The sequence below is a fragment of the Leptomonas pyrrhocoris genome, assembly GCF_001293395.1.
Source record: "Leptomonas pyrrhocoris isolate H10 chromosome Unknown, whole genome shotgun sequence".
NCBI lineage: Eukaryota > Euglenozoa > Kinetoplastea > Trypanosomatida > Trypanosomatidae > Leptomonas > Leptomonas pyrrhocoris.
Window position 1 is genome coordinate 1,481,498 of NW_015438357.1, and position 25,082 is coordinate 1,506,579.

General features: G+C 56.5%; 10 protein-coding genes across 13 annotated transcripts; all 10 read left to right on the plus strand.

Annotated features, from left to right (window-relative positions):
- Positions 1-1,012: 1,012 nt before the first annotated feature.
- ABB37_00461 (hypothetical protein) lies at positions 1,013-6,457 on the plus strand (the record flags this gene model as incomplete). Its single annotated transcript, XM_015796656.1, has 1 exon — positions 1,013-6,457. One exon carries the CDS (start codon positions 1,013-1,015, stop codon positions 6,455-6,457), a length of 5,445 nt encoding a protein of 1,814 aa, XP_015664664.1.
- Positions 6,458-7,215: 758 nt separating this feature from the next.
- Positions 7,216-9,277, plus strand: ABB37_00462 (hypothetical protein; the record flags this gene model as incomplete). Its single annotated transcript, XM_015796657.1, has 1 exon — positions 7,216-9,277. Exon 1 carries the CDS (start codon positions 7,592-7,594, stop codon positions 9,275-9,277), a length of 1,686 nt encoding a protein of 561 aa, XP_015664665.1. The 5' UTR covers positions 7,216-7,591.
- A 682-nt stretch (positions 9,278-9,959) lies between these two features.
- ABB37_00463 (hypothetical protein) lies at positions 9,960-10,588 on the plus strand (the record flags this gene model as incomplete). Of its 2 annotated transcripts, none has more annotated exons than XM_015796658.1 (1): positions 9,960-10,588. In XM_015796658.1, exon 1 carries the CDS (start codon positions 10,256-10,258, stop codon positions 10,586-10,588), a length of 333 nt encoding a protein of 110 aa, XP_015664666.1. In that variant the 5' UTR covers positions 9,960-10,255. The 2 variants fall into 2 exon arrangements, with proteins under 2 accessions (XP_015664666.1, XP_015664667.1); XM_015796659.1 differs by having other exon boundaries at positions 9,977-10,588.
- Positions 10,589-10,875: 287 nt separating this feature from the next.
- ABB37_00464 (hypothetical protein) lies at positions 10,876-12,677 on the plus strand (the record flags this gene model as incomplete). Its single annotated transcript, XM_015796660.1, has 1 exon — positions 10,876-12,677. Exon 1 carries the CDS (start codon positions 10,998-11,000, stop codon positions 12,675-12,677), a length of 1,680 nt encoding a protein of 559 aa, XP_015664668.1. The 5' UTR covers positions 10,876-10,997.
- A 508-nt stretch (positions 12,678-13,185) lies between these two features.
- Positions 13,186-14,289, plus strand: ABB37_00465 (hypothetical protein; the record flags this gene model as incomplete). Its single annotated transcript, XM_015796661.1, has 1 exon — positions 13,186-14,289. Exon 1 carries the CDS (start codon positions 13,294-13,296, stop codon positions 14,287-14,289), a length of 996 nt encoding a protein of 331 aa, XP_015664669.1. The 5' UTR covers positions 13,186-13,293.
- A 373-nt stretch (positions 14,290-14,662) lies between these two features.
- On the plus strand, positions 14,663-15,814 carry ABB37_00466 (hypothetical protein; the record flags this gene model as incomplete). Its single annotated transcript, XM_015796662.1, has 1 exon — positions 14,663-15,814. Exon 1 carries the CDS (start codon positions 14,756-14,758, stop codon positions 15,812-15,814), a length of 1,059 nt encoding a protein of 352 aa, XP_015664670.1. The 5' UTR covers positions 14,663-14,755.
- A 423-nt stretch (positions 15,815-16,237) lies between these two features.
- On the plus strand, positions 16,238-17,927 carry ABB37_00467 (hypothetical protein; the record flags this gene model as incomplete). The annotated part of the gene is made up of 1 exon (XM_015796663.1): positions 16,238-17,927. The coding sequence occupies exon 1, from the start codon at positions 16,428-16,430 to the stop codon at positions 17,925-17,927; it is 1,500 nt and encodes a 499-aa protein (XP_015664671.1). The 5' UTR covers positions 16,238-16,427.
- Positions 17,928-18,474: 547 nt separating this feature from the next.
- On the plus strand, positions 18,475-19,859 carry ABB37_00468 (putative RNA binding protein; the record flags this gene model as incomplete). The annotated part of the gene is made up of 1 exon (XM_015796664.1): positions 18,475-19,859. The coding sequence occupies exon 1, from the start codon at positions 18,534-18,536 to the stop codon at positions 19,857-19,859; it is 1,326 nt and encodes a 441-aa protein (XP_015664672.1). The 5' UTR covers positions 18,475-18,533.
- A 521-nt stretch (positions 19,860-20,380) lies between these two features.
- On the plus strand, positions 20,381-23,455 carry ABB37_00469 (putative mitochondrial cytochrome P450 reductase; the record flags this gene model as incomplete). Of its 2 annotated transcripts, none has more annotated exons than XM_015796665.1 (1): positions 20,381-23,455. In XM_015796665.1, the coding sequence occupies exon 1, from the start codon at positions 21,053-21,055 to the stop codon at positions 23,453-23,455; it is 2,403 nt and encodes an 800-aa protein (XP_015664673.1). In that variant the 5' UTR covers positions 20,381-21,052. The 2 variants fall into 2 exon arrangements, with proteins under 2 accessions (XP_015664673.1, XP_015664674.1); XM_015796666.1 differs by having other exon boundaries at positions 20,396-23,455.
- A 577-nt stretch (positions 23,456-24,032) lies between these two features.
- Positions 24,033-25,015, plus strand: ABB37_00470 (hypothetical protein; the record flags this gene model as incomplete). Of its 2 annotated transcripts, none has more annotated exons than XM_015796667.1 (1): positions 24,033-25,015. In XM_015796667.1, the coding sequence occupies exon 1, from the start codon at positions 24,380-24,382 to the stop codon at positions 25,013-25,015; it is 636 nt and encodes a 211-aa protein (XP_015664675.1). In that variant the 5' UTR covers positions 24,033-24,379. The 2 variants fall into 2 exon arrangements, with proteins under 2 accessions (XP_015664675.1, XP_015664676.1); XM_015796668.1 differs by having other exon boundaries at positions 24,127-25,015.
- Between the last annotated feature and the right edge of the window lie 67 nt (positions 25,016-25,082).

A 25,082-nucleotide genomic window follows, 5' to 3' on the forward strand; every position in this document is an offset into this window, starting at 1 on the left:
TAGACTTGCCGGTTTTTGCGACGCTGCTTTTGTTAGTGACGATGTGCTTATATATATATATATATATGTGTGTGTGTGTGTGTGTGTGTGTGTTTCCCTCCGTGCAGGAGGCGCTTTTGAGTTGCCTTTGGTAACGCAAGTGCGCGTCCGAGTTGGTAAAACGTGAATTAATCTCCGCTGGCGTGTTTCAATTTCTTTTTTTTTCTCGAGTAACATCCACATTATGTGATGCTCTGTGTCATTAATTGCGCTAACGATGTCTCACCCACTCAACATTTCCACTGAGGTTTTCATACAATACATATATATTAGTTCTTTTTCTAAGTGTATGTAAGCTGCGTTGGGGAAATTGACGGGGGTAGAAGGTCAACTTAAGGTGTAATGGATAAATTGAAAGGAAGCACGAAAGATTTATCACTCGTCTATTAACCGCGACGTGGGCGACTGCGGAAATCAAAAAGGATTAACACCCGCGCCAAATAGCGTCTGTGACCGCGCGCTGCATCTCTTTTTTTCTTACCTAATGGTCGTCCACTGTTCTCTGTGCGCTTGTGCAGTTCGAAGGCACCTTACCAGGTTGTCGCCGCCAAAACTATGAAAATAGACTGCTTTGCGCAAGCGGTATTATGTAGGTGTTTTCAACTTCGAATGAGTGGCGCATTCGTGTCTCCAAAGTCACTTCGCCATTTTCATCTCTGTTACATTCTTTATTATTCTTATTCTACTGTTTTCCTCTTACCACAAAACACAGAGGAAATAAATACATCAATCAGGAATCGAAAGAACATAAAGTGGAGCAAAAACATAATTTTTTTTTGTGTGGTTGTTGTTGTCACTGGAACTGCGACGTTGATTGGGCCCCGTCGCTGGTGTGTGTCGTGTTGTCGCACGCTGACCTCACTACTCCACCCACCAAAAAAAAAAACAACAAAGAAAGAAGGAAAATAACAAAAGCAGGACAACAAGACCAGAGAAACGTACAATTCTGAAAACGTAATTCGACTCGTCCGAAATGAGTGCGCTGTTCAAACTGGTGTTGGGCCAGAAGGTGGTGCACCCAAGCGTCACGAAGCGAAACGCGGAGGACAATCCCCACCCCAACGGAGAAGCCACCATCAACTCTGGCAGCTCCTCACCAGCGGTTGCAAACGGTGACAAGCTCTCCTCAAAGCCGACGAACGGCTACCGACACCCCGCCGCACCGAATGCCGGGACAACAGGCCGCTCCGCTCACGATGGGACGGACGCTGATGCTGGGGCGGCTCCATCAAGAGGTACTGTGCGAGCGCCCAAGACCGCAGATACCACGTCTTCTTTGGCGCACACGCAGCGGTCGTCGTCTCCACCCGTAAACTCATCGAACTCGCCGCGGCCTAGAACGCCGACACGCACGCTACTCCTTCGCATTGAAGGTTGCACTGTTGCTCAGGACATCCGCGACGCCTTGCGCGATCTCTTGCGTTGTCCAGATGTACCGTACGCCCTCGATGAAGCATCGTTGAAGTCCATCCTGTCCTTGCTGCCAAGCTACGCCGAGGATGAGTCCATCACCGAACCGACGTTGCAGTTGTTGGCCAATGCAACCGACATCGACGCCTACCCAAGTGAACTGGAGTCAAATCGGCGTACCATCGCGGTGACGATGGCGGATAAACGCCACACGTGCGACGAGTTGCTGCAGGTGCTGGTGAACGCGGTGTCGGTCTTTCTGGACGCGATGAGCGCGACGGCACCGTTTTGGAGTCGTTACTACGCCGTCGTTGTGCTGCAGCGTCTGGAGGAGTATGAACCGTCAAGAGTGCACCAAGAGCTGCTCGCGGCGCGTGGCGTGAGTGTGCTGTTAGACGCCCTGAACGAGACGGAGAACGATAACGCGCTGCGTAGTCAAGCCCTGCTTCTTCTCACGTCGCTAACCTTGACTGATCGGGAGTTGCAGACGCTGCTGGCCTTTGACAACGCTTTCGACTCGCTCTTTGACCTCATTCAACGCGAAGGCGGAGTGCTCGGCGGCGGCGCCGTGGTGCGGGATAGCCTTACTGTCGTCCACAACCTCCTGCGGTCGAATAAGGCGACGCAGAAGTTCTTTCGTGAAATGGGCTGTGCGGCGCGTCTCGCAGCCCTCTTCGACTCAATTCCGGCCGAGCTGGCGACGTGCACGGTGGCCGATCAGCGCCGCGGCAGCGCCCCGACAACCTCCCGCCACTGGCCACAGCCGATCGTCCTGGCGGAGAAACTGGAAGTGCTGCTGGACTGCGTGAAGGCCCCTGATGTGATGCTGAACATTCTCATGTCTATTTCAATTTTGGCGTGTGTACTGCGCGGACACGAGGACGCTGAGGAGGAGTTCTATGCCATCCAAGATGCACTGCTGCGGTGCGGGCTGCTACATCCGTTGACACGACTGGCCTTTTGCGGCATGGCGATCGACGATGCGACGCGCATTGAGGCCGTGCGTGTGCTGGCGCTGCTGCTGAGCAAATCGAAGAGGGCGTTGGAGGAGTGGTTGACCTCGCCTCCACTGGTGACGCTGGTGCGGGCGACACTGCCGTACATCGTGCGAACGTGGCCCTCCCCGCGAGCGCTGCTGTCGTACGTGTGCGAGACGACGGACACGACCTTGGTAAATGCCGGCGTGCAGCTGTTCTTGTCCACCCTGAGTGTCCCGGTCTGCCAGGAGCGTGTCGCGGGTGTCTTTCTGGGGGACTTAGTAGGGAGTGTGGACCAGGCAAGCGCGTCGAACGCGAGCGGCGGCGCCCATGCCTCTTTGAACACCGTCAAGACACCACCAATGAATACCACAAACGGTAGCAGTAGTAGTACCGGCATCGGCAGTCAGGCTGACCTCCGGTGCGGCGCAGCGTTGGCGCGCATCCTTCTCTCGTCCTCCACCTCGGCGGTGGAGAAGTACTACACGGCGCAGGTCTTCCGTACCCTTCTTGGCCTCCCTGCGGCGGTGAAGCTGTCGGAGTCGCTAGTGCGGGCGGCCGTGCCTGCGGAGCTGCGACAGGGGACGTTGGACACCCTTGTTAAGGGACAGCCAGGTTGGGTGCTGTCGCCCCAGCTCACGCCATCCTTTTTCAACTACTTCGTGTCCTTCCTCCTCTTCGCCATCAGCGGTGGTGCCGCGAGCCAGCAGATGAGCACTGCGGCACTCGGAGCCTACGTCGCGGCGCTGCTGGCGTGGACCGGCGCGTGCCCGTGGGCCGCCGCGGCGTTAGTTCAGGAGGTGTCGTGGGGCGATACGCTGCTGCACCAGGCACGCCGTGACGGCGCCGCTCACCTTCGCTTGTGGTCTGCAATGCTCATTGCGAGGGGTTGCGTTGTCGTGCGTGCGGCCACGGCGGCTGCGTGTGGCACATCGGCACCACATCTGACGGAAAGCGCTACGGCGGCCGCCGGCACGGCGCTGGAGCAGCGCTTCCTGCAAATGGTGGGTGGCGGTGCCGCGCTCGACACCATCCTCTTCGATGCGCAGGCGAGCACGCCGGCCTGGCAGCACCCGGTGGCGTGTGGGCTGCGCACCCAGACGCCAACGGTGTACGATGAGCCTTTTGTGGCACAGGTGGAGCAGCTGGCACAGGAGTTTAAGCGGCTACTGAGCACGGTACCTGGAGCGCCATCGTTATCGCCGCCGTCGCACCCGCACTCGTCCACGCCGCTGCCGCCTCCGCCCCACTTGACACCAACGACGGTTGCGCCAGCGGCACTCGCGCATGCATCACCGCCGCCACCACCGTACTCATCGCCGAACAACGACGCGCAGCTCCAGCAGCTACCTCTTCCACCATCATCACCAAATATTGTCTCGTCGTCAGCGGACTTCCACGTGCCCGGCTCCTCGGTGCTGTCACACGACCCCCCATCACCGCCGTCACCTTCTCAGGCCGTAGTAACAGGAAGTGTCCCTGTCCTTCACGCCGGCCCCAGTGCGGAGACGCTCGCGTTGATAGAGTCCTTGCAAGCGCAGGTGCAGGCATCACAGGCAGAGCGAGATGGTTTGATCCGTGCGGTACACGAGTGGCGCGGACGGGCGGAACAGAGCGAAGCGCTGTGCCGAACGCTGCAGCAGGCACAAGAGGGACATGTCGCTGCCCTTGAGGCGGCAGAGGCGGAGATGTCAAAGCTACGAGAGGCCGACGCCGCCGCCCAGGCCTCCGCTGTCTCGCCCGATGTCGTTGACGGCCTGCGGGAAAACATGCACCTGCTGGAGGAGGCGTTGAACTCGAAGGACGAAGAGCACCAGCAGCTGGTGGAGTCGCTCAACATGATGGAGGAGCAGCTTCGACATGCGACACGTGCAGCCGCAGCAGCGAATGAACAGCGCGCCGCCGCCGTCGCAGCAACTGCCGAACTTCAACGTCAACATCAGTATCAATATCAACAGCAACAGGAGCAGCAGCGAGTTCTTCCGCCGCCGCCGCCACAAGGGCCACCACCGGAGGTGGTGGCTGCGATGGAAGCGGAACGCAACGCACTGCAGCAACAACTGGCGGAGGCGCGGCAGGAGGCTGGACGCCTTCAGCACTCCCTTCAGAATCTCATGGCCGACCACCAAGAGCTGTTACTTATGGTGGCGGAGCTCAATGAGGAGTGCGTGTCGGCGAAGGCGTTCTCTTCTGTGGCACCTACACCAGCGCGGCAGCCAGCAGAGTGGCTGTCGACCAGCCCTGGCGTCGATCGGGACAACGAAGCGGAGTCTCACAGAGGTGAGCCTGCGATCAACGCATCTTCGTATTTGCAACGCGACGCCATCGAACCGGACGTGGCGGCCACGGCAACGCACGGCAACGAAATGTTCTCCTCACCCTCTCTGGTGGTTGCCGATCTGGCGCAACTGTCGGGCGGATCTTTGTCGGTGGGGGCAGAGGGGCGGTGGCGTGCTGCGGAGTCCCCCTTGACCCAACTCGCCGAAATCGCTCGTACGGCATCGTCGACGACCTACGCGGCAGCGACAGACGTGTTGATCGACCCCGCAGCCAGCCAGCCATCTCCGCCACTGCCGGCTGAACATTTGGAGCGTACCGGTAACAGCAGTGACCCGCAACGCGAAGGCCTTGATCCTCGCACGTCCCATCAGCACCACGCAATGCAAGACGGTGTACAGCCAGGCACACAACAACTATGTCTACCGCCACCGCCGCTACCTTCCACCGCCACCATTCCTGCACCTAACCCCCATTCGCACGGTAGACTGCCGACTCCAATGTTTGGTCGACCTTCCGCCGCTCATGCATGCAACCGGCACGCACCACGCTACGCTGACCCGTCGATACAATTCTTCAACGGGGGTGGTGCAGCACCGCAAACACAAGTGCCAACCGCGGTCCCACCACCGTCGATGCCGGCAACGGAGACTGCGCCAGCGTGGTCCTCTCCTCCTTCCTTCTCTCCGCAAGATGCACCCCCGGCATACCACGTCAACACTCTCACGCCCCTTGACGCGCGGCGTGATCACCAGGTCACCGAAGATTTGCCGCTTTTGCAGAACGCGGAGAACAGATCTGCGGACAACGACATCCAACCCACCGCGCCCCCGCCATCACAGGTGCAGGACCAGCTGCCGCATACACACCAGCAACACGAAGCGCAAGAGGTTGAAGAACAGCTCTACCAATCAGGGAGTTTCGGTAACGGCGAGAATGGCGTGTTCGCACCCCAGCAGCAAGCATCGACAGCAGGCGAAGCACCACCGGACGCCCCGCCGCTGCCCTCCGCCGACGACTTCTTTGGCGGCGGTGGCGATGATGAAGCCGACAGCGACGTGATCTCGGGACATGCAGCGAAACCCGCTGTGGTGGCGCAGGACACAGACAACGCTGAGCCTTCATTACCTGCTCTTGCGCATCAGACTCGTCCCCGACCTCCGTCTCCGCCTCCTGACGAGGAATCGGCTCCGGCGCGTGCCGTTGGCGTCAACCCTTTCTTGTCAAATTCCAGTGCCACCCACCGCGACCACGCCGAAGCGCACGTAGCCCGTGTATCATCTGAGGAAGCCGCCAACGCCACGGTAGAACGGCACCTCCCTCTTCCCGCCGACTCGAACAACGCACGCACGATTGCAACATCGCCATCCCGCAAGCAGCAAGACAAGTCTGGCTCAGCCTCCTTGAAGAGCGACCTGTTTCGCACGGAGACAGCCGTGTTCTCCAACGCACCACCGCCTCCGCTGCCCGCGTCGACGTACGGGCACCACCCCGCTTCTGCCCTCTCCAGCGGTGCACACCATCTCAACTACAAGGGGAACGCCCTGCACGGACAGCAGCGGCCGAACCCACAGACCCCTCCGGCAACGTCGAGCCACGAAAACGGGAGTGCACCGCCTGCTGCTACCGCCATACCACCACAACTGCATGGAACACCAAGCGCCTCCGTGGCTCAGGCAACCGCTGCCTACAACCCTTTTGCTGACTTTCAAGGCGAAGGGGACGACGACGATGGCCTAGACGGTCTGCGGTGAGAAGGCGCGGAACAAGGGAAAGAAAACGGAGGTCAATTTCTTCTTCTTTTGTTTTTGAGTGAGGTTTGTGTTGTTGTTTCGATGCACGGCTGCGATGCGCTTTTTTTTGACTTTTGCCGAACCGTTGCGTTTAGTGTTGCTTTTGTTGTTGTTAATGGAGTCATTTGTTGTGGCTGTTGTTTAGCTGTCGTCACGAATGCACCGTGAAAGGGGATGCCTGCGTGGGTGTAACTGCAGCGCCTTTACCCTTTCAGAACAAAGATAAAAACATCCTCGAGTTGTGCTGTGTCGTCTGTTGTATCGATGAAGGTGTTGAGAAGAGCCGCCGTTGAGCGCGGGACAAAACAGGAAAGGGTTTTCTCAGCTTTTTAGAAGTCGCGGTTTGCAAGCACAAGTAGACAAGAGACACTGACTTGCATAGGAGGACAGACTCAAAGAGTCGCAACGACTGGCAACAGCATCAAAGGGAGCTCATAACCTTCACGCCTACGGCGCGGATCCGCAAGTCCCCCAGAAGGGGGAAAAACCGTGGTGGTCTTGTCACAAGCTGCTCTTGGTTCTCACGCGGGACCATCAGGTATGAATTTGCGCTGTGAAGTCTCAATATGGCGCTCTCGGTTAAACGAAGGAAGAGGTGAATGGAGCTATCCCGACTTCTCCTGTTCTTCTCCTTCGACTTCAATAAACGTACACACACTCACGCATACACAAACTTTTTGCGTCTACAACAAAAATCCACGGTCCGCAATTCGATGAACAGGAAATCTCTATCGGCGGAGCACACGGCGAGGAGGCAAACACAACAAAGGGTGCTTTGACTGCAACTGCTCCAATTTGAAGGCGTTGTGGTCAACATCAGCTGCGCAGCGTCTTCCTTTCTCTTGTTGTTGTTTTTCGTCCTGAGACGGGAAAAGAAGAAGAGGAGATATTGACTGCTGACATTCGTAGAGGCGGCGGCGATCAACGAAACGGTCATCCACTCCTCACAGCGCGCGGTGTGAGCGTGAACTACTCCAATCTTGTTGTTCCAGATTAAAATAATACATAAGCATAGAAGCCTGTTCGATTCGTTTTGCTTGCTTTTCGACACGCCTTCAACTTCTTTGTTTTTAAGAGAAAGCGCATTCCCCTGCCATGACGGACAAGACAGCATCGCCTGCGGTAGTGGCGGAGGACAACACCGCCAACTCTGCCTCTATATTCGGCGAGTGCGTGCTCAAGCTGACCCACTCCACCACCTACGAGCCTCCGCTCTACTTGTTTCCGGAGTTGCTGCCGCAGGTGCCGCAGGGCACGCCGCCGCTGCCCGTGTGGGACGCCGTAGCGGACGCGGTAGATATCAGTGCCTCGTCCTGGCGTGTGGCCGACGTCTCCCAGTTGATAGCCGCTGGTACTGCCGCCGCTGCTTCGTCCACCGTACTGCGCGGTGAAGCAAAGAGTAGCAATTCCGCTTCACGCCCCCCGCAGGCCATGGTGACGCTCGCTTCCATGGTTGCCGAGAACCGTCTTCTTGCGGCTGGGCTGGACGCGAGCGCGCTGAAGAGCGGCTTCTTTTCTTCTGCGGGGATCATCCAGCAGCTCGCCACACTCCGGGCGCGCATGGGTTTGACGGAGGAGGAAGGCGCGGCGATCATGTCGAACCATTTTATCAACCTCCTCGCGTGGCAGAAGTTGTGCGATATCAACGGTGGAGACGGAAGCGCGCAGGCTGCTGCGGTGCCAAAGAGAGGAGAGGAGCTGCATAACAACGATGCAGGCGCCTCTTCTTCTTTGGCGCATCCGTCACCTGCATTGTCGCGCAAACGTGCGCGCGGCGCCGAGACGAGCGATCAGGAAGAAGAGAATGCTGAGGAGGAAGACAGCAACACGTGGCTTCCTTCACCGAATCCCTGGGCCACGGATGCCCAACTGACGCGTAACGATGCCATCAATGGCGTGAAGTTTGTCTCTTCCACTGAGAAGAACGTGGAGGGTCGTGTGGATCTGCTGCGCGTCTTGGCAAAGCTGTACAAGCGCCCGTGGCGGACGCTGACCTCGCAAGGACAGCAAACGGACTGCGTGGTGCCGCCGGGGATGATGAACGTGACGAGCCCCTTCGCCGATAATAGCAAAGTGCCCGGAGCGATGCTGGACCCCCTGGGGGAGCTGGGGTGGGGTATTGCCGCAAGCGCGAAGAACGACGCTTTGTTTTTTGGTTCTGTTCGTGTAGCACACAACGCGTGCTTTTACTCTGTGGTCTTGTCCTCTCGCACAGGCACGGCAACGACACCTCCGCAGCGGGTACCGTTGAGACAGTTAGCGACCCACTTTGGGCGTGAGGCGGGTGTGCGGTCGGCCGCAGCGGTGGCAGCCGCGGCGTTGGTGCCGATCGATGCGGGACTTGAGCCGTACGCCACGCATCCTGAGGTCCTTTCAGGGCTTCATTTCGACCTTGTGTTGCGGCCGGTGTACGAGCACAAAGCGGAGCTTGCAAATGAGGGTCGCATAGATGACACTGAGGAGGCGTCCTCCGAGGACGGCGCTACACCGCCACGCGATTACGCCGTGGTGCACACGAAGACGCCCGGCCACTACACGCTGTGGCTGCTGAACCACGGCAGGAATGGCATTCGCATTGTGGGGAAAGGCTGGATACTCGGCGAGCCGCGGCAGCTCCACGCGGGGGATGTGCTGGTGGTGGGGAACGAGGTGGAGGTGCGTGTGGAGGCGCACACTACTGCTGCAGCTGCGTGTGCGTCCGCGACAGAGGCGAGCGCAGCGGACAAAGTGGAGTCTACGTCCTCCTCTCAAGTGAAGCGAGAACGCGCAGATGTGGAGTAAGGCGAGGTCCACGGCATTCTGAAAGCACACCCGTTATCGCTGTGGTTGTTGTTGTTGTCGCCTTTTTAAAACCTCAACTTAAAAGATAAAAAAAGATACTCTCATCTCGAGACCTTTTAGCACGGCCAACGCATGAAGAGGTTTGTTGAGGTGGCACATGAAGGTTTCCTGTTGAGCTTCATTAATCCTCCATTTTAATGTATGGCGAACGCGGTACTCACGAAGCGGTGATCTGTTACGCTTTTTGCCGGTAGCCGAACCACGACGAACTTTTTCTTTTGTACCTTTATGCACACCACGAGGTGTTCCATAGATTGTGTAGTAGCAGCAAGAAGAGTAAATGAGTTTTTACCCCTCTTGGTAAAGAAGAACACACTATCCTTCTCGTTTCGTGGTGACGCGCAGCTTTTGCTTGGGATAGACGCCGCAGAAGCTGTTATAAGAAACAAAGGAAAAACAAGAATGAACACAAAGTTACCGCGCGAGAGTCTTTTTGCAACTCAACAAACTATCGACACAAGAGAGCGAGAGGCGTCGATCGGTGCAACTTCGTGCCACCCATTCCGATGTCGAAGTTGAAAAGCACCAGCACATATTTTGGTTTAGCGTGACATTACACCGCCTGTTTGCTCAAAGGGGGAGAAAAAAACCAAGTTTGCACTCCCCTTCTGTTCTTCCTTCCAGTATCTAATTTCCCACAGCTTATTTTGGGATCGTACCCGTTCACGTTTGTGAAGTACCCCAAGACAAAAAAGATAATTAAAGTATTTGCTGGATCTCCAAAAAGCAGCTACTGCTCTGCTTTCACACTGACGCATTTGTGCCGACTCTGCTAGGCCTTTAAAATCTTCGCTGTTTCGACGTGCAAGTGGCGCCGGATCAGGCTTGTGCGCGTGTCAGCGAAGCACCACTAACCCCTTCTTGAACACTTTCTGTTTATCACCATTTTTTTTTTTTAGCACAACAAAAGGCTCTGCAATGGGCGTCAGTATCTACTCGCTGATCAACGCAGTCGTACTGTGCCTCAACGCGCTCGCCATCTTGTCCGAGTCGCGGTTTCTTTCGAAATTCGGCCTGGCCACCCCCAACGCGCTGCAAGGGCCGGTGTCGCGGCAAGAGACCGCGTTTAGCGACTACTCCCCCAACGCTTTCGACTCCGACATTGGCACAAACGCGAACAACGGCGGTGCTCGCGTCTCGTCCATCAAGTTGCAGATCGCCTCTCTTCTTCACTCTGTCCGTCTGCTGCTGCGCTGGCCGCTCATCTTTGCGAATGTGGTCTTTGTGTTCGTTGCGTTGATCTTTGGCTGATTCCTCCTGTGCTATTCGTGTCAGAAGAAAAAGAAAAGTATATAATTATTACAAAGGATGGTTCGAGGCCGCAGCCTCCTAATTACTACTACTTACCTGCTCGAACCTCTTGCCAGTTTTCCCCGTGTGAGAAATGAGCGGGTAGCAGGTTTTACCTGCATACTCACTAGGAAGCACGGTTGGTAGCGTTGGGCCGCCGCACTGTGTGTGACTTCCTCTCTCTGCGTTTCAATTCTTCGTTTCCATTTTTTTCTTGCTGCGCCTTCTTTTTATGCCGTTGCAAACACAGCCCACAGTGGATATTGTGAGACGGACACCAATCCATCGAGAGAACCTTTCTGCCACAACTGGATTGTGTTGTCGTGTCTCTAGTCCCACCTGTGTGCCTTCACCGGGTTTTGCGCGTCAGATGCCGTCGTCCGTGTCGTCCGCCTCGCCGCCGCCGCCGTCTGTTGGCCTTCCCATTGCCGCCTGGAGTGACTCCGCCTCCACCCGACAAAGTAGTAGGCGCGACAAGCGGCAGGAGAAGCTCGGTTTGTGGAGCGCCGTCGCCCTGCAACAGCACTTCACTTTAACTGGAGGACAGCGAGGCCGTCCACTGCCGTCGGCGGCGGTGCAGTCAACAAGAAATGGGAACGTATCGCAGGGCCCATACACGTCGGGCTCGTCTTTGGAGTTGGATAGCACGAATGACGGTGCGACCGCACTGACCGACGATTTGAGGACGCACCTCGGGCCGCCGGGGAGCTTTCCTGGTAATCCCCACAAACCCACCTTGGCGTTGCGCATGGGGCTCGTCCCACCGCCCCCGCCCGCACCGTCCGCGGAGGACTGGCAGGTGGTGGTGCATCGAGCCATGCTGCGTGAGCAACAATCGCAGCGGCACGTGACCGATGCCAGTACGAACCGCAGCGGAGGTGGCGGCAATGTCGGCTCCTCCGCGTCGCTGTGCGCCATTTGTCAGATGAGCTTCCTCTCTACGAATGGGGAGGGCCAGGTTATTTTGAGCTGTTCCCACGTCTTCCACGCGCGGTGCTTTCGCGCGTTTGAGTTGTGTGTACGGGCGCAGCAGCGCGCTGACGGGGCGGGCGTCGCAGAGGTCACCGCCCAGCTGGCCTGCCCTGTCTGCCGCACGCAGCACTACTACAAGCGTGTCTTTTACGAGGGCAAAGCCATGATGCAGCGGGCCGCGGTCGTGAAGGTGCAGTCCGCCATTCGTGGGTTTCTGGCGCGACGCGCGTACGTGCGGGTGCGGCTGCGCAGCAACGCGACCTTTCGCACCGACTACGTGAAGGCGCGACTGGCCCGTCTGTCGGCAGCGTGGTCTTCCTTTTGTGCGCAGCAGGAGCGGCATCGTGAGGCAACACTGATCGCCTTGGCGGTGCAGCACCAGGCCGCCACCGCCGCCTACCTGACAGAGGAGGAGTGGGCGCAGGTCTGGAGAAAGTTGGTGGAGAAGACGGCCGATACGCGCGGCGGTGACCGTTGTGCTCGAGACGGGGTGGAGAGGAGTGGGATGGGGCTACAGTGTCCTATCTGTCTGGAGCGGATTCATGAAACGTACTTCACACAACGTCAACGGGAGGCCGAAATAGAGGCCGCCGCCGCCGCGGGCGATGACGAGGTGGCGATGCTGCGACTGGCGTATGAGCAGCGGCAGCGCGCCTCACGTGGAGAAAAGCCCGCCTGCTCTGGACAGCGCAAGTCCACGAACGGCGTCAGAAACGATAAGAAAACCCATGGTTGTCCTGACAGGCACGCACCAGCACCACCAACGCAACCAAGGGCTGCGAAGCGTCTCAAGGGGAGTTCAAAGACGAAAGCAGAGCCAACACACGCAGCTATACAGCTGCCACATCTCACATCTTCATCACCCTCTCATCCATGCGCTCTCGCGAGTCGACCGCAGAGCGGGGTGCTGCTCAGCTGCGGGCACTGTTTCCACTCCACGTGTATCGGGTGTTATGAGCGGTACAACGAGCACCGCATGACAGACGTGGCAGACAGCAGCGAAGCGGCGGCCTCCGCCGTGGTCATTGCGGACCGCTGCCCGATTTGCCGCGCAGGGTACGCAAAGCACCCGCTCTGAAAAACAGAGGTGCGCGTGGTCTCAAATCTCGTGCGGAATTTTTCTGTAGTCAGCCTACAGTATTATGTACATTAGTTTGCGCAAAGCTGTGACGTGTGTCTCTGAAAATTGGGGTTTTCCTTCCCCTTTTCCATGATGGAAACGCCGTTTTCTTGTGAATGAATAGAACAGAAATCACTGCATGACTGCGCCTGCCTTTCTGTTGTCGCTGTCGCGTTCCTTGCTCAGAGACGTAGCGCAGACTAAGTGACGCAGGCAACACCGTTCGAAAAGGATCCGCATCGAGTGCACGCAACTGGTTCGAAGTATTACCATTACGAAGGCTGACGTCTGTGACGTCTTCGTGACGTGCTGAACACTCCCTTTTTTTTTTCACCGCTTGGTATCGATTTTGTTCCTCTTTCCTTCTTTGCTTCTCCTCCTCTTTTTCTTTTGGTTTCTGGCACGTGTTGTTATTATTTGGTGTCACGGGTTCTTTTCACCGCCACTTGCAAAACATACGGACGAGAGGAGGTACTTTGAGCTTCCGTTCGACAAGCCTCCTTTCTTGCGCTGCAAACCGCAGCGTGACACACGATAAAACCTGCTCTTTTTAAATCACTCGTGAATCCCGCTCATGTCGCGAATCGACTACTCTAAATGGGATAAGTTGGACTGCAGCAGTAGCGGCAGCAACTCCGATGACGATGACAACGGGGACGAGGGGCACGATCCCAACCATCGCTCCTGCGGCACTCGCGGTGCACCACGCGTTACCCGGCTCGAGTACCCATCCGGCGTCACGTTAGGACCTTCACAGGTGCAGCTCACAAAGGCACCACCTAAAGCGTCTGTTAGCCCCTTCAACCCGTCTGCACCGCCAGCTCAACAAAACACGTCTGAAGGAAGCAAAACAGACGCGTCGCAGACAGAGGCGTCTGGCAGGTCACCGCTGCTGAATGGGCAACCACCTCATGCACCCCTCCCTGCAGCTTCCATCGACGCCACAGACGACGATGAAGATTTGCTCTACGAGTGTTTGGCGCGCAACGGCGGTCGCGAGGGCACCCAGCATTGGTGGTCGCAGACGGAGGACAGCGCCGTTGTCAGCTTCCTTATCCCGTGGGAGACGACGGCGAAAATGGTGACCGACTTTAATCTGCGCGAGGTGAAGGACGAGGCATCCGGTCAATATCGCGCGCAGCTCGACGTGACGATACAAACGGCGGCTTCTCACTCCGGCACCGCAGTGCAGAGCAACGAAGAAGACCCCGTCGCTACCTCGGCTGCGATGCACCTCTCGAGGCAATTTCGCTACCCCGTCAAACTGGCAGAGGAACTCGTGGAAGGTTGCTGGCAGCTGCATCGCATGCCGCATCGCCATGTGCGTCTGCTTGTCATCGAGGTCTTCAAGGAACCGATTGGGCACGGCATGACGCTCTGGTGGGATCGCTGCTTCGTGTCTGACACCGCATCGGTGGTCGACACACAAACGATACCAGATCGCGTGCAACGCATCGCCGCCGCCGGACCAGACGCGCAGGAGAAGGCGAAGCAGTTCCGTAAGGTGTGGGATGAAGCGCATGACGAATTTCGTCGCCGCGTGAAGGCACGTAAGGCACGGCAAAGCTGATGTGAGCTTTGCTCTCAGAGGGAAAGAGAAACGGTGACAACGACCATCAGGGCTTCTCCGCTCTCCTCAATGTTTTCGGTGTATACGTGCAAAGCGGGTTCATCACACACAATCGAACATCTTCAAGGGAACACCTCCTAAAACAACATAAACGAAAAAATATGTCTTTGTAACAGCGGCTATTGCCGACCGTCTGCTCTTTCTTGTATGTGACAATGATTGCACGATGTGCGCTCTCCTACCAGTTCTAAAAGTTGTTCTCGCAACCTGCGATGCATCTCAAGTCACTGCACCTATGAAATGCCCACGCGAATTTCATAGACTTCACCGCTTACTGACTTTCCCTCTCTCGTTATCTTCTTTTTCTCTCTTTAGTGCAACGCTGAAACTTGTTCGCATACATCTCGTTCCTCTTGTGGATGCTGTTACTGTTCAACGGAAGGGGTCAGCAACACCGCGTGACACGATGGAGCATCACATGTACGAGCATACCATCTCGATTACTCTCTACCTCACCTACGCAACACTGACGATGAGCTTGATGGTGTGCAGCATTCTTTCGCCTATTCGCACCGTCACCGTTGACGGTCGCCAACTTCGTGTGTACGGCGTGGCAGTGTCGTTTGACGTGCCACCTCTCGGTTGGAATAAAGACGGGCGAGCTCGTCACGACAGCCGTAGCAGCTCCGGCGCAGACGATAGCTCCGTTTCGGCGGCCGCCTCTGCGTCCATCGTGCCTGTCGATAGAAGCACGGACTTTTGTAGAACCTCTGCTATCGCCCCGAGAAGCACTCTGCCTTCCGCAAAAATGAAGGAGGAAATCGTGGCGTTCTTGGACAGCGATCATGTAGGCCAGCAGGGCAATGAAATGGCAGTACCGTTGGACGGGTCGACGGCTGCCGGTTCTGGGGAGCACCAGAGATGCACAGAGACGCAAGCCTCTCCTCACGACTTCTCCAAAAGGATCAATCAGGTACCAGAGCGGAACGCCGGTGACACCGCATTCGCTAGCGTTGCCAACGTTCGCACGCACCCGCTTTTGATGCCGTTCACTTCCCCTGAGTCTCCGTCCGAATTAGACCCGTCCGACAGCGGCGCGGGATGTAATTCCAACCGACGGCACGATAATCGAACGAAGTGGGTCAGCTTGAGGAAGCTGCCGTCCTCCGACTTGGCTCGTTGCATGACCGCCTACCTCGTGTTTGGCACCTTGTGCCTGCTGTTTTCTTTCCTGCTCATCGCGACACTTTTCCTCCGTCTACTGCCAATGGTGTCGGATGTGCCGCTGCGGATCGCGCTTCGCATCTTGACCGTAGCCGGACCGTTGTGTGCTATCTTGTGCTTCGCCATGGCCGCGGCGCTCGGCCTACAAGGAAATCTGGTGCGCCACGTTGCGGATGGCTACTACACAAATACAAGTCATCATGCGGTGGTGAACCAACTCCACTCCGGCTTCTCGACCACGGTGGCGGCTGCGTTCGTTGCCCTGCTCGTCGCTACGTTGTCACCCATCATGTGGAAGTAGTGTGCTCCATATAGAGGATAAGAGGGATGTAGAGGAAGTCGATGCAGCGCCTTTGTTTCGATCGCGTGGGAATGGCCGCAATCGTGACATCGTGTATGAAGGTCTATCTTTTGCACGTGTAAGCTGTTGTTCGGTTCGGCGGGTGAGCAACGCTACTGCTGAGCAACAAGGAAAAGCTGATAGTACTAGTAAAAAGTCCGAGAGAGGAAAAACTGCAGTATTCCGATCTCCCCCCTCCTCGTTATATCGACCGCACTGTTTGAAGGAATATCTTCATTTGTGCCTGCTGGTCTGCGCAGCAGACTGTACAGGAAACTATCCCGCCACCTACCTAGTGAGGTGTTGGAGTGGGCAACATGTACTTTGTCGATTATTATTTTTTTCTTCTTCTCTTCTCGCATCGCCTTTTCATTTCGCCTCTGCAGCACAACACCTAACATGTAACGATACCGGAGCAGCATACAAGTTGCTTGACGGCGGCTACGTTTGTTCCAGTCCCTAAAATACTGAAGAAAAGACGTTGGTCATCTCCCCAGTGGTGAGGAGTAGGTAGATTCACTGCGGCTTCTCATTTGACACCAAACGGCGTTTTTTTACTGAGACTTGAGGTGAGATGCAGCGAAAAACGCCGTTGTGGCGGCGTTTGTCGTCGGAGAGGTTTGCCCCGCATGATGGATTGGAACAGGACGACTTGCTAAGTCAGGTGCAGTCCCTTTCCAGCTCTGCGTGTCTGCCGTCTCCTCCAGCCGACGGCATCACGCTCCTCGTGAAAGGCAAACCGCTGACGTCTGTCGTCCAGGTACTGGCTGATGTACTTCTGCAGCAGCAGGTGCAGTCGAACCGCGATCGCGCGTCGGCAGAGGCACAGGCCAGGCAGACCGACGCTCTCATTTCCGACTACCTCGACGCCGTGGGAAGGATAGCGGAGGATCTCCACCTTTCTCACCGTCCGTTTTTGCTCTCTGGAGTTCCTTTGTCTTTCAGTAGGGGAGGGCAGCAACCGAAGGGGTCACTTCGCAGAACTTCCGCAGATACCTTAGCTGAGGCGGTGCAACGCACGCACGAACAATTGCAGCAGCTACGTTACGTTGTGCTGAGCGCTTCCGCAGATAGCTTGGCGAGAAAGATAAGGGAAAAACATCTATCAGACTATTTTTTTCTGTGGGCTGTCCGCGGCATCCGTCGCGTACAATCAAGGGAGCTTGAAGCGGCCGCAAACCGGAACCTTTTGGCCACCTACTATGCCCGTTGGAGGCGCAGAGCGGTGAGCGATTGGCGTCAGCTCCAGCTCCGCCGTGGGCGCCACCTACGTGCCGTACAACGCAAGTCGCGGAAAGCAATCCTCTCCGTGTACCTACGAAAATGGGAAGCATTTGTCGAAGCACCGTCCACGCAGACCGCGCAACTGCGCATCTATCAGCGGCGCGTCGCGCATGTCTGGAGCGTATCGGGTCCGGTGGTCACGACGTGGCGGCGAGAGTTTTTCGAGCGTTGGAAGCGATGGACTGCCGCTCAAAGTTCAGAGCAAGAAGCGGCGGCAGCTTTCGCCGAGCTCGAGGTGCGACAAGTGAAGATCCCCCAACTGCACCTCCTGCAACGCTCCTTTGCGAAATGGCAAGAGAAGACGCAGCAGCGGCAACTGTCTCGTCTTCACCATCGCCTCTCCCGCGTGATGGCGGCGCAGAGCAGCCAAGTGCTTCTCCGTCACCACTTCCGCCAGTGGGTCTCCTGCGCTGCGCACGCGCGACGGCTGCGTCGACTGGAGGTGCTGGCAGCGGATCAACACAAATGTCGTGTGACTGCCCTCGCACGGCGATACTTCAACGAGCTTCGTTTTTTCCGCCGTGAACAACAGTATCAGCGCATGATGCGCAGCGTGGAGGCCTCGCTACTCACGTTGGCGGACCGATTAAATGTTGTGGAGAACGCCGTTCTTGGTCAGAGTAAACAACCATCTGTTGTTGCTATACAGCCGAATGATTTGTTTGTGTCTCCCCCGCGGTCGTTGCACTCGATTCATGGGGAGAGGAACACACCCCGCGTGCAGTGGAGTCCTGCCAGCGATGAGGAGCTCCGCGCACGTGTGGAGGAGCTGCTCTCGCGATCCCGCTAAGAGGCGCGTGTTTGTCGGTTAGACTTGACGCAGTGGTGTTTTCTGTTTGCGCAGACTCAGGCAGTCGATGCAACGATGTCGTTTCTTTATCGTCGATTTCTTTCCCCTTTTTGTGTCGTTTTTGTCTTCCGGAACGGTTGGCGCCTTGAGATTTGTGTTCCCTGAATAGTATTCTCAATGCGATACACCGCATTCCCAAAGAGTGAGAGCGAGAGAAAACAAAATGAATTCAAAGGGATACAAGACCAGAGTATAGATGTGCGTTACAGCACGCATTTCGCTGATGCTCGCGTGTGCGTTATGTGTATCGCCGGCTCTGCTTAGCGAACTCTGTGAGCCTTACGTACATGTTTTCATGGCGCTGTCCTCCTCCCTTCAAGATTGAATCGTAACTTCGGCAGACGATGACGCTGCATAATACCCTGCGCGCATCGGCAACGGCGCTTTTATTGCTATTATTCCTCTCTTCTCCTTCATTTTCAACAAACGCGTTTCTCACCGCTGTTCTACCTCTAAACCGCACGCTTCCCTGCCTCCCTCCCCGTAAAGTCGACTATAGAACGTTGTGATTTACAAGAACTGCTCTTAGCCACGTGTAACATCGCAATGGATGGATCACTGGAAACGAGCGGGGCGTCGGCCGCAGCCGCAGCCGCCCCCGCCTTCAACTTCCAGCCGCTTCAGAAGAGCGCCGTTGATCTGTTCGCCACGGCCCCGCAGGTGAAGAAGCTGACGCGGCGAGAGAAGAGTAAGCTGATGCGCGATCTGGAGGCGAAGCGGGCGGCGGCGGACCCGGCGGCTGGTGAAAACAAGAAGAGCCACAAGAAGAAGGGCGGCAAGGACACGGCGGTGGGGGACGCCGTGCGAGCTGCTGCCGCTGCCGCTGCTGCCGCTGCCTCATCCTCCTTCGCCGGCGATGACACGAACGGAAAGAAAAAGAATCTGTTTGAGAGTGTCTTTGACACGAAGGAGATTGAGCAGGAGCTCGCCATGCAGGAAGAGCGACGCAGCCGCAAGCACACGAAGAAGCAAGTGCTCCGTCACGCCCTCCACTCCAACGAGGAGGAGGACGCGCGCACGGTGTTTGTGGGCAACCTGCCCAACACGATTCAGAAGCGGGATGTGGAGAAGATCTTCAAGTCCTGCGGCAGCATTGATTCCGTGCGCGTGCGCTGCCAAACGTTGGAGGAGCCGGACGAGAAGCACCAGAACCTCGGTCGTGCGGTGCGCGTGCTGCGCGGGGAGATCAAGAAGGACGACAAATACAGCGCCACGGCGTACGTTCTCTTTGACGCGGCGGAGTCGATTGCACCGGCGCTGGACAAGAACGGATTGGTGTTCCACAACCGCCACCTCGTCGTCACAACAATGGATGTGGAGAGTCGAGCGTACCCACCGGAGACGTCCATTTTTCTCGGCAACGTCGCCTACGACACAACGGAGGAGGATGTGTGGAACTTCTTTCAGGAACACGGCGTGCCGGACGTGAAGCGGGTGCGGCTGGTGCGGGACCGCGAGACGGGCTCGTGCAAAGGGTTCGGCTATGTGGAATTTATGCATGCCTCCTCGGTGGGTCCGGCGGTGGCCACACGCGGTAACCAGCTCAATGGACGGGAGCTTCGCATTGTGCACGTGAACAAGTCGAAGGACGTGAAGGCCGCTTCCACGAGCCGTCGAGAGAAGCGCCGCAGCGACAATGGTCACGATAAAAATAAGGTGAACGATCGCAAGCGTGGCCGCCGCGATGAGGGCGAGTCGAACTTCAAGAAGCCACGCACCAACTCCGACATGCCGTCGTGGGCCGGTGTGATGACGAACCCGCGCCGTAAGATGCCGAAGGACCTTCGCCCGTTGGTGGAGGGAAAGACGGAGTTCAAGACGCGTGGTCCACGGGTAGAGGTGAAGCGCAAGATGCGCAACCCGGAGAAGTAACCCTGAGCAATCCGTTGTCTTTTTCTCTTCTGAGTACTGTTTTGATTCGAGTAATAAGGATGCCTTCTTCATCGCCGATATAATTGTGTCATCTAATTAGTAAACCAAGCCTAAGAGGAAGTAGTCACCAGTTTAAGAAAGAACAGCTTCTGCGTTCCTTTAAACAACGACAATAATAATAAAAGGTGCGGTAAGGGCAACAGCTGCAGCTTCGGCAGCCGCGCTCGAGCACGACTACACAGAGATAACGCTCTTTCCTTTCGGGGGCTTGCGTTTTGTTTTTGTACTCAAGCGCTTCTCATGGCAACGGGGTTAAACTCCACTGCGAGCAGCGGATTCCTGTGCTAAGAGAAGAGGAAAACATGCAAATAACAATCAGAGGAAACACTGACCAGCTTCACTTCCCGCTTTTCATTGATCTTCCACACTTACTTTCCTATCGCATCGTCTTCTCTTCTCTCTCCCCCTCTCTGCCTTTATCATTTGTCTGCATGCAATGCGTAACGTGTTACCCGCGTACGAGTGCTTTCTGTTGAAGAAAAGCTTGCCCTTTGATTTCTTTTTTATTTGTTTTATTCAACAACACCCATTACAAAGTCTATCTAAACGTCTCAACTGCTTTTTTAAGTATAAACATAAAACAAAACCCCGCTGTTCTGATACTGAAAATATTATCTTGCCATCTTTTCCATTCGCTTTGCCTTTGGCTCATCTTGTGTTGCGGCCGTGTGCGTTCTGCCTGAGTTTATTCTTGTTTGCTCTTTCTTTTTTCCTGTTTCAAATTTGTGGCCTACGCTCGTCCAACATTTGGCCCCAGTCTTCTATAATAATAATAATAATAATAATAATAATAATAATAATAAGCTCTCTCTCTCACGCGGTGAAGACGGAGCTGCCAACGCTTCTCTTTTTATTGTTCTTGTTCGTATTTTTCTCTTTGCTCTTTTCTTTGTCAACTGTTCTGTTGTCATTGGTATCTTCTTTTTCCTTTTACATATTCATACACACGCAATAAAACCTAGCAATAGATAAACCGGTAGACGAGGTGAATATAACAATAATAATTGTCTGTAAGGAGTGAGGCTAACAGGTGTTGCCTGGTCCTGTCACGCCCAGCTACTTTCTTCTTTGTATTTCTCGCCGGCTACTCATTTTCTCGCGTCTTTTTTGTTCTTATTCGTTAGTGAACGCGAATGCAGAAGCGCGTCTTTGCTTTTGTCGGCTTGCTGGCGCTTGGCACGACTTCGGTGGTCGTGCTGCTGCGCCACCGCCGGACGCAGCGCGAGCGCCGTGAGTTTGCGGAGCGCTACGCCAAGCAACTCCGCGCCGCTCGTGAAGTGCACAAGCAGTCGCTCCTCGGATTCTCTGGAGATAACGTCTCGCACCACTCCGTCGACGTCAGCGAGACCGAAAAAGACGAGAACGGCGCCGTTGTGCACGTGATTTACGGCAGCGAGTCCGGCAATGCAGAAGCGCTGGCGAAGGGGTTTGCCATCTCACTGCGCGACCGTGGCGTGCAGACGGCCCTCGTTGACCCAAGTCGCTGGGCGTACCTCGAGGAATATCTGTACAGCAACAAAGAGAATGTCCCGCTCTTCCACCCGATCAAGGCCGCTGCGAACGGTGCCGCACGCGCACCGCTGGTGTACATATTTATCGTCGCCACGGCTGGGGAAGGCGAACCGACGGGCAACTTTATATCTCTTTTTCATGAGATGCAACTGGCGGTGCAAAAAGCAACAACACCGACCGCCTCATCGTCTGCAGTGGCTTCTGCGGCGGACACCCCCGCACCCACCGCCACCACACGGCCAGAGCTGCCGTTTAAAGATATCTACCACGCTGTGTTTGGTTTGGGGGACAGCTCCTACAAGTATTACTGCCGCTGCGCCACGGACACCAACACACTGCTCAAGAAGGGTGGTGGCATCAACCTGCACCGCGTCGGCTTTGGCGATGCGCGGTCCGGTCTGCAAGAGGACGTGTTTGATGAGTGGCAGGAGCAGGTGATGAAGGCGCTGGAGGAGAAATGCGGCCTGGTCCTGACGACTGGCACCCGCGCCCCACCAAAGCCGGAGTACGTATTTCGTTATTTGTACGCTGGCGCGACGGCCACACCGGATGCTGCTGGCACCACCACCACTGATGCAGCTCCGAGCAGCAGCGCCACCAAGGCGGACATCAACACCACCAAGGAAAGCGGACGCATCATCGCTGAGCCAAGGGAGAACAGCATCCAACCCAGCCCTGCCCGCCTGCCTTTTCCTCCGCCCCCTGCGCTGCTGGAGCCGTCACTGCTCAATCCAGCACGCATCCGTGTGCTCTCCAAGGTGCAGCTCACCCCGCCCCGCGACAGCGACGGCAGCTCCGTGTACCGATTCTGCTTCGAGACAGCCGGCACGGGCATCTCGTACCAGGCGGGCGACCACCTCAGCATCTTCCCCACCAACCCTCCCGAGATGGTCGCCCGCTGCGCCGCGGCACTCGCCATCCCAGAAAGTGACCTTGGCGTGCCGGTGGAGCTGTGCAGGCTGGTGCCATCGCGCGGCCTCCTGCACAACGTTCTTCCCGCCTGTGTGCCGCTGAGTGTTGTGCTGCAGTGCTACGTGGATCTGTGCGGTCGGCCGAAAAAGTCGACACTGCGCGTTTTAGCGAAGTACTGCACTGCCCCTGCAGAGCAGGAGGAGTTCTTTCGCTTAATTAGTCTGCCCGCTGGCCACCAGGGCGAGGAGGCCGCCAAGTCGCGGAAGCTGCGCACCGTCGTCGACTACTTGGAGAAGTTCCCGAGCTGCTGCTGTATTCCACTGGGACACCTTATCGAGGTCATGCCACGCATCCAGCCCCGCTTCTACTCCATCGCCTCCGATCGGCTTTCCCACGGCACCCAGGTGGAGATCATGGTGCGCGTGCTGACCGACGGGCTCGCCAGCTCCTACCTGGGTCATCGCGTTCACGAAGGCGACGAGGTGTTCAGCTACGTGCGCATCTCGTCCTTCCACCTCCCGCAGCGCATCAGCGAGGGCCGGCCGCTGCTCATGATCGGTCCCGGCACCGGCGCCGCGGCGATGATGGGTCTGTGCTACAAGAAGGAGGCCCTGATGCGCAAGCAGCCCACGGCGCAGTACGGACCGACCATGTTCCTCTTCGGCGCACAGCACCGCGCCACGGAGTACTTTGTGGAGGACGAGGTGCGGCGGTGGTCCATGACCCCCGAGGAGATGCGGACGTGGGACGCGGCAAACCAGGGTTCTCACGCTGGCGTGGCAGCACACCGGTCCAAGGCGCAACCACCAGCACTGCTGCCCACCTCCGTCATCACGCACCACGACAGTGCCTTTAGTCGCGATCAGGAGAAGAAGATTTACGTGACGGACTTGATTGAGAAGCACAAAGACCAGATTTACGACATGCTCACGAGTACGTGCGGTGGCGGTTGTCTCGTCTACCTTTCTGGCGACGCGTCGTTCATGGCCAAAGACGTCGACCGTGCGCTGTCGGCGTTGTTGCAGAACAAAGGCGGAATGACTCGCATTGTCTCACTGGAGTTTCTGCGCCGCATGGAGGCCGACCATCGCTACCTCAAAGATGTGTATTAGAAATGAAAAGTGATTTGTACGAGGTGAGAGTGAGTGGTAGGGGTTTGTGTTAAACCTCGAAGTTTCTCGCGTCGGCTGGCGAAAACGTGCGGGGGTTGACTTTTGTATCTTTTCTTTTCTCTCCCGATTGCCCCATCGCCGCGTTTCTTTTCTTATTGTTGTTTGTCTGGTTCCGCCCTTTTTTCCCCTATTTGTGTCGTCTCTCCACACTCTGTTCTTCTACTCGAGAACCGCAGAATTGCAGATCGCTCGATTCGTCCTTCACATTTTTCCTTTTTAAAACGATTTGCAATGATTCTTGTTGTGAAGGATGCGCTCTAATGGGTTTTCTTTGTTCTTCTTCCGTACAGAAATTCGCCTTCACACCTTTGAGAGCGCGTATGCATCAACGAACGAGTGCCGCTCAGCAGCGCATTCATCCATCCACCGTTTGCACATCCTTACTTTCCATTGAGAGCAGAAAACACTGAAGTACACTTTTAAGCTTCGCGAACACTCTTCTCTTCCTTTTCACAAATCGGACGCAAGTCGGCTGCACAGCCTTCCCTTCTCATCACGTTCTGTACCCGCTCTCTCCAGCCTACCCTCAACTTTTGATTTCTTACATCTTGTTTTTGTTCGACGCCATCGCCTTCTTGTGGCTGTTCTTCTGCCCTTTCTTCACATCCCATAGCCGCAGAGGAGGCGTCTTAGATTTTAATCTTTTGTTATAGTTGCTGTGTGTGCGAGAAGCAAGCCATCACTACACGGTTGCCCGTCGACGCCGATTATTGCGCGCTCTCTGATTGGCGTTGCATCTTTCCTCTCGCTGTGGGTGTTTCATCTAGTGCTGCTCCTTTTCACTGCTCTTTCACTCTCTTCAACGTACGCAGGCACTGAGTTCTATTCATCATACATATTTATTTATTAGAATTAGAAAGAAAGATGAACTCCGACGACGTAGACGCGCTGCGCTCCGAGCTTTTACGCCAGAAGTTAATCTTCGACGCGGAACTGCGCCGCCAACGCGAGTCCTTCGAGGAGCGCCTCTCCTACATCACTCAAGAGTTAGCGGATCGCGAGGCAGACTGTCGAAACTTGCAGTCCGTCATCACCATTCTCGGACGGAAGGTAGACGCCATTACGGAGCTGAAGGAGAACGGCACCACGCCGCGTCCACCAACGCCGCGGCGCAACAACAGCATGCACGGGAGCCCCTTCAGTCGCAATATCTCCTCTCTCCCCTCGCCCACTCACGCACCGAGGGAGCGGGCGCGTACGAACTCACTCCTGACGGTCAACTCGCGGCGGGCCTCCCCGCAGATCCCGAGCGGGATTGTGCGCCGCACCAACTCCGCCCTAGCACGTGTGGCGTCGACGAGCGCGCTGAGCCGCACGGAGAGCCCGCACGTCTTTGGCGGGCACCAGGCCCGGCCGCTGCTGCGGACAAACACGAACGCGTCGGTGGGGAACGAGACGGGCAGCAACGCGGGTGGTCGGCCGCTCAATCGCAAAGTGACGCGCCGGCGCACGAATAGCGCTCACCGTCTCACGGGGGTGAAGGCAACAGGTGACTGGTAGTTCGCATCTGTATGTCCTTTTTTTTTTAGAGTATACCAGACAATGCAAAAGAAGAGACGAAACAGAA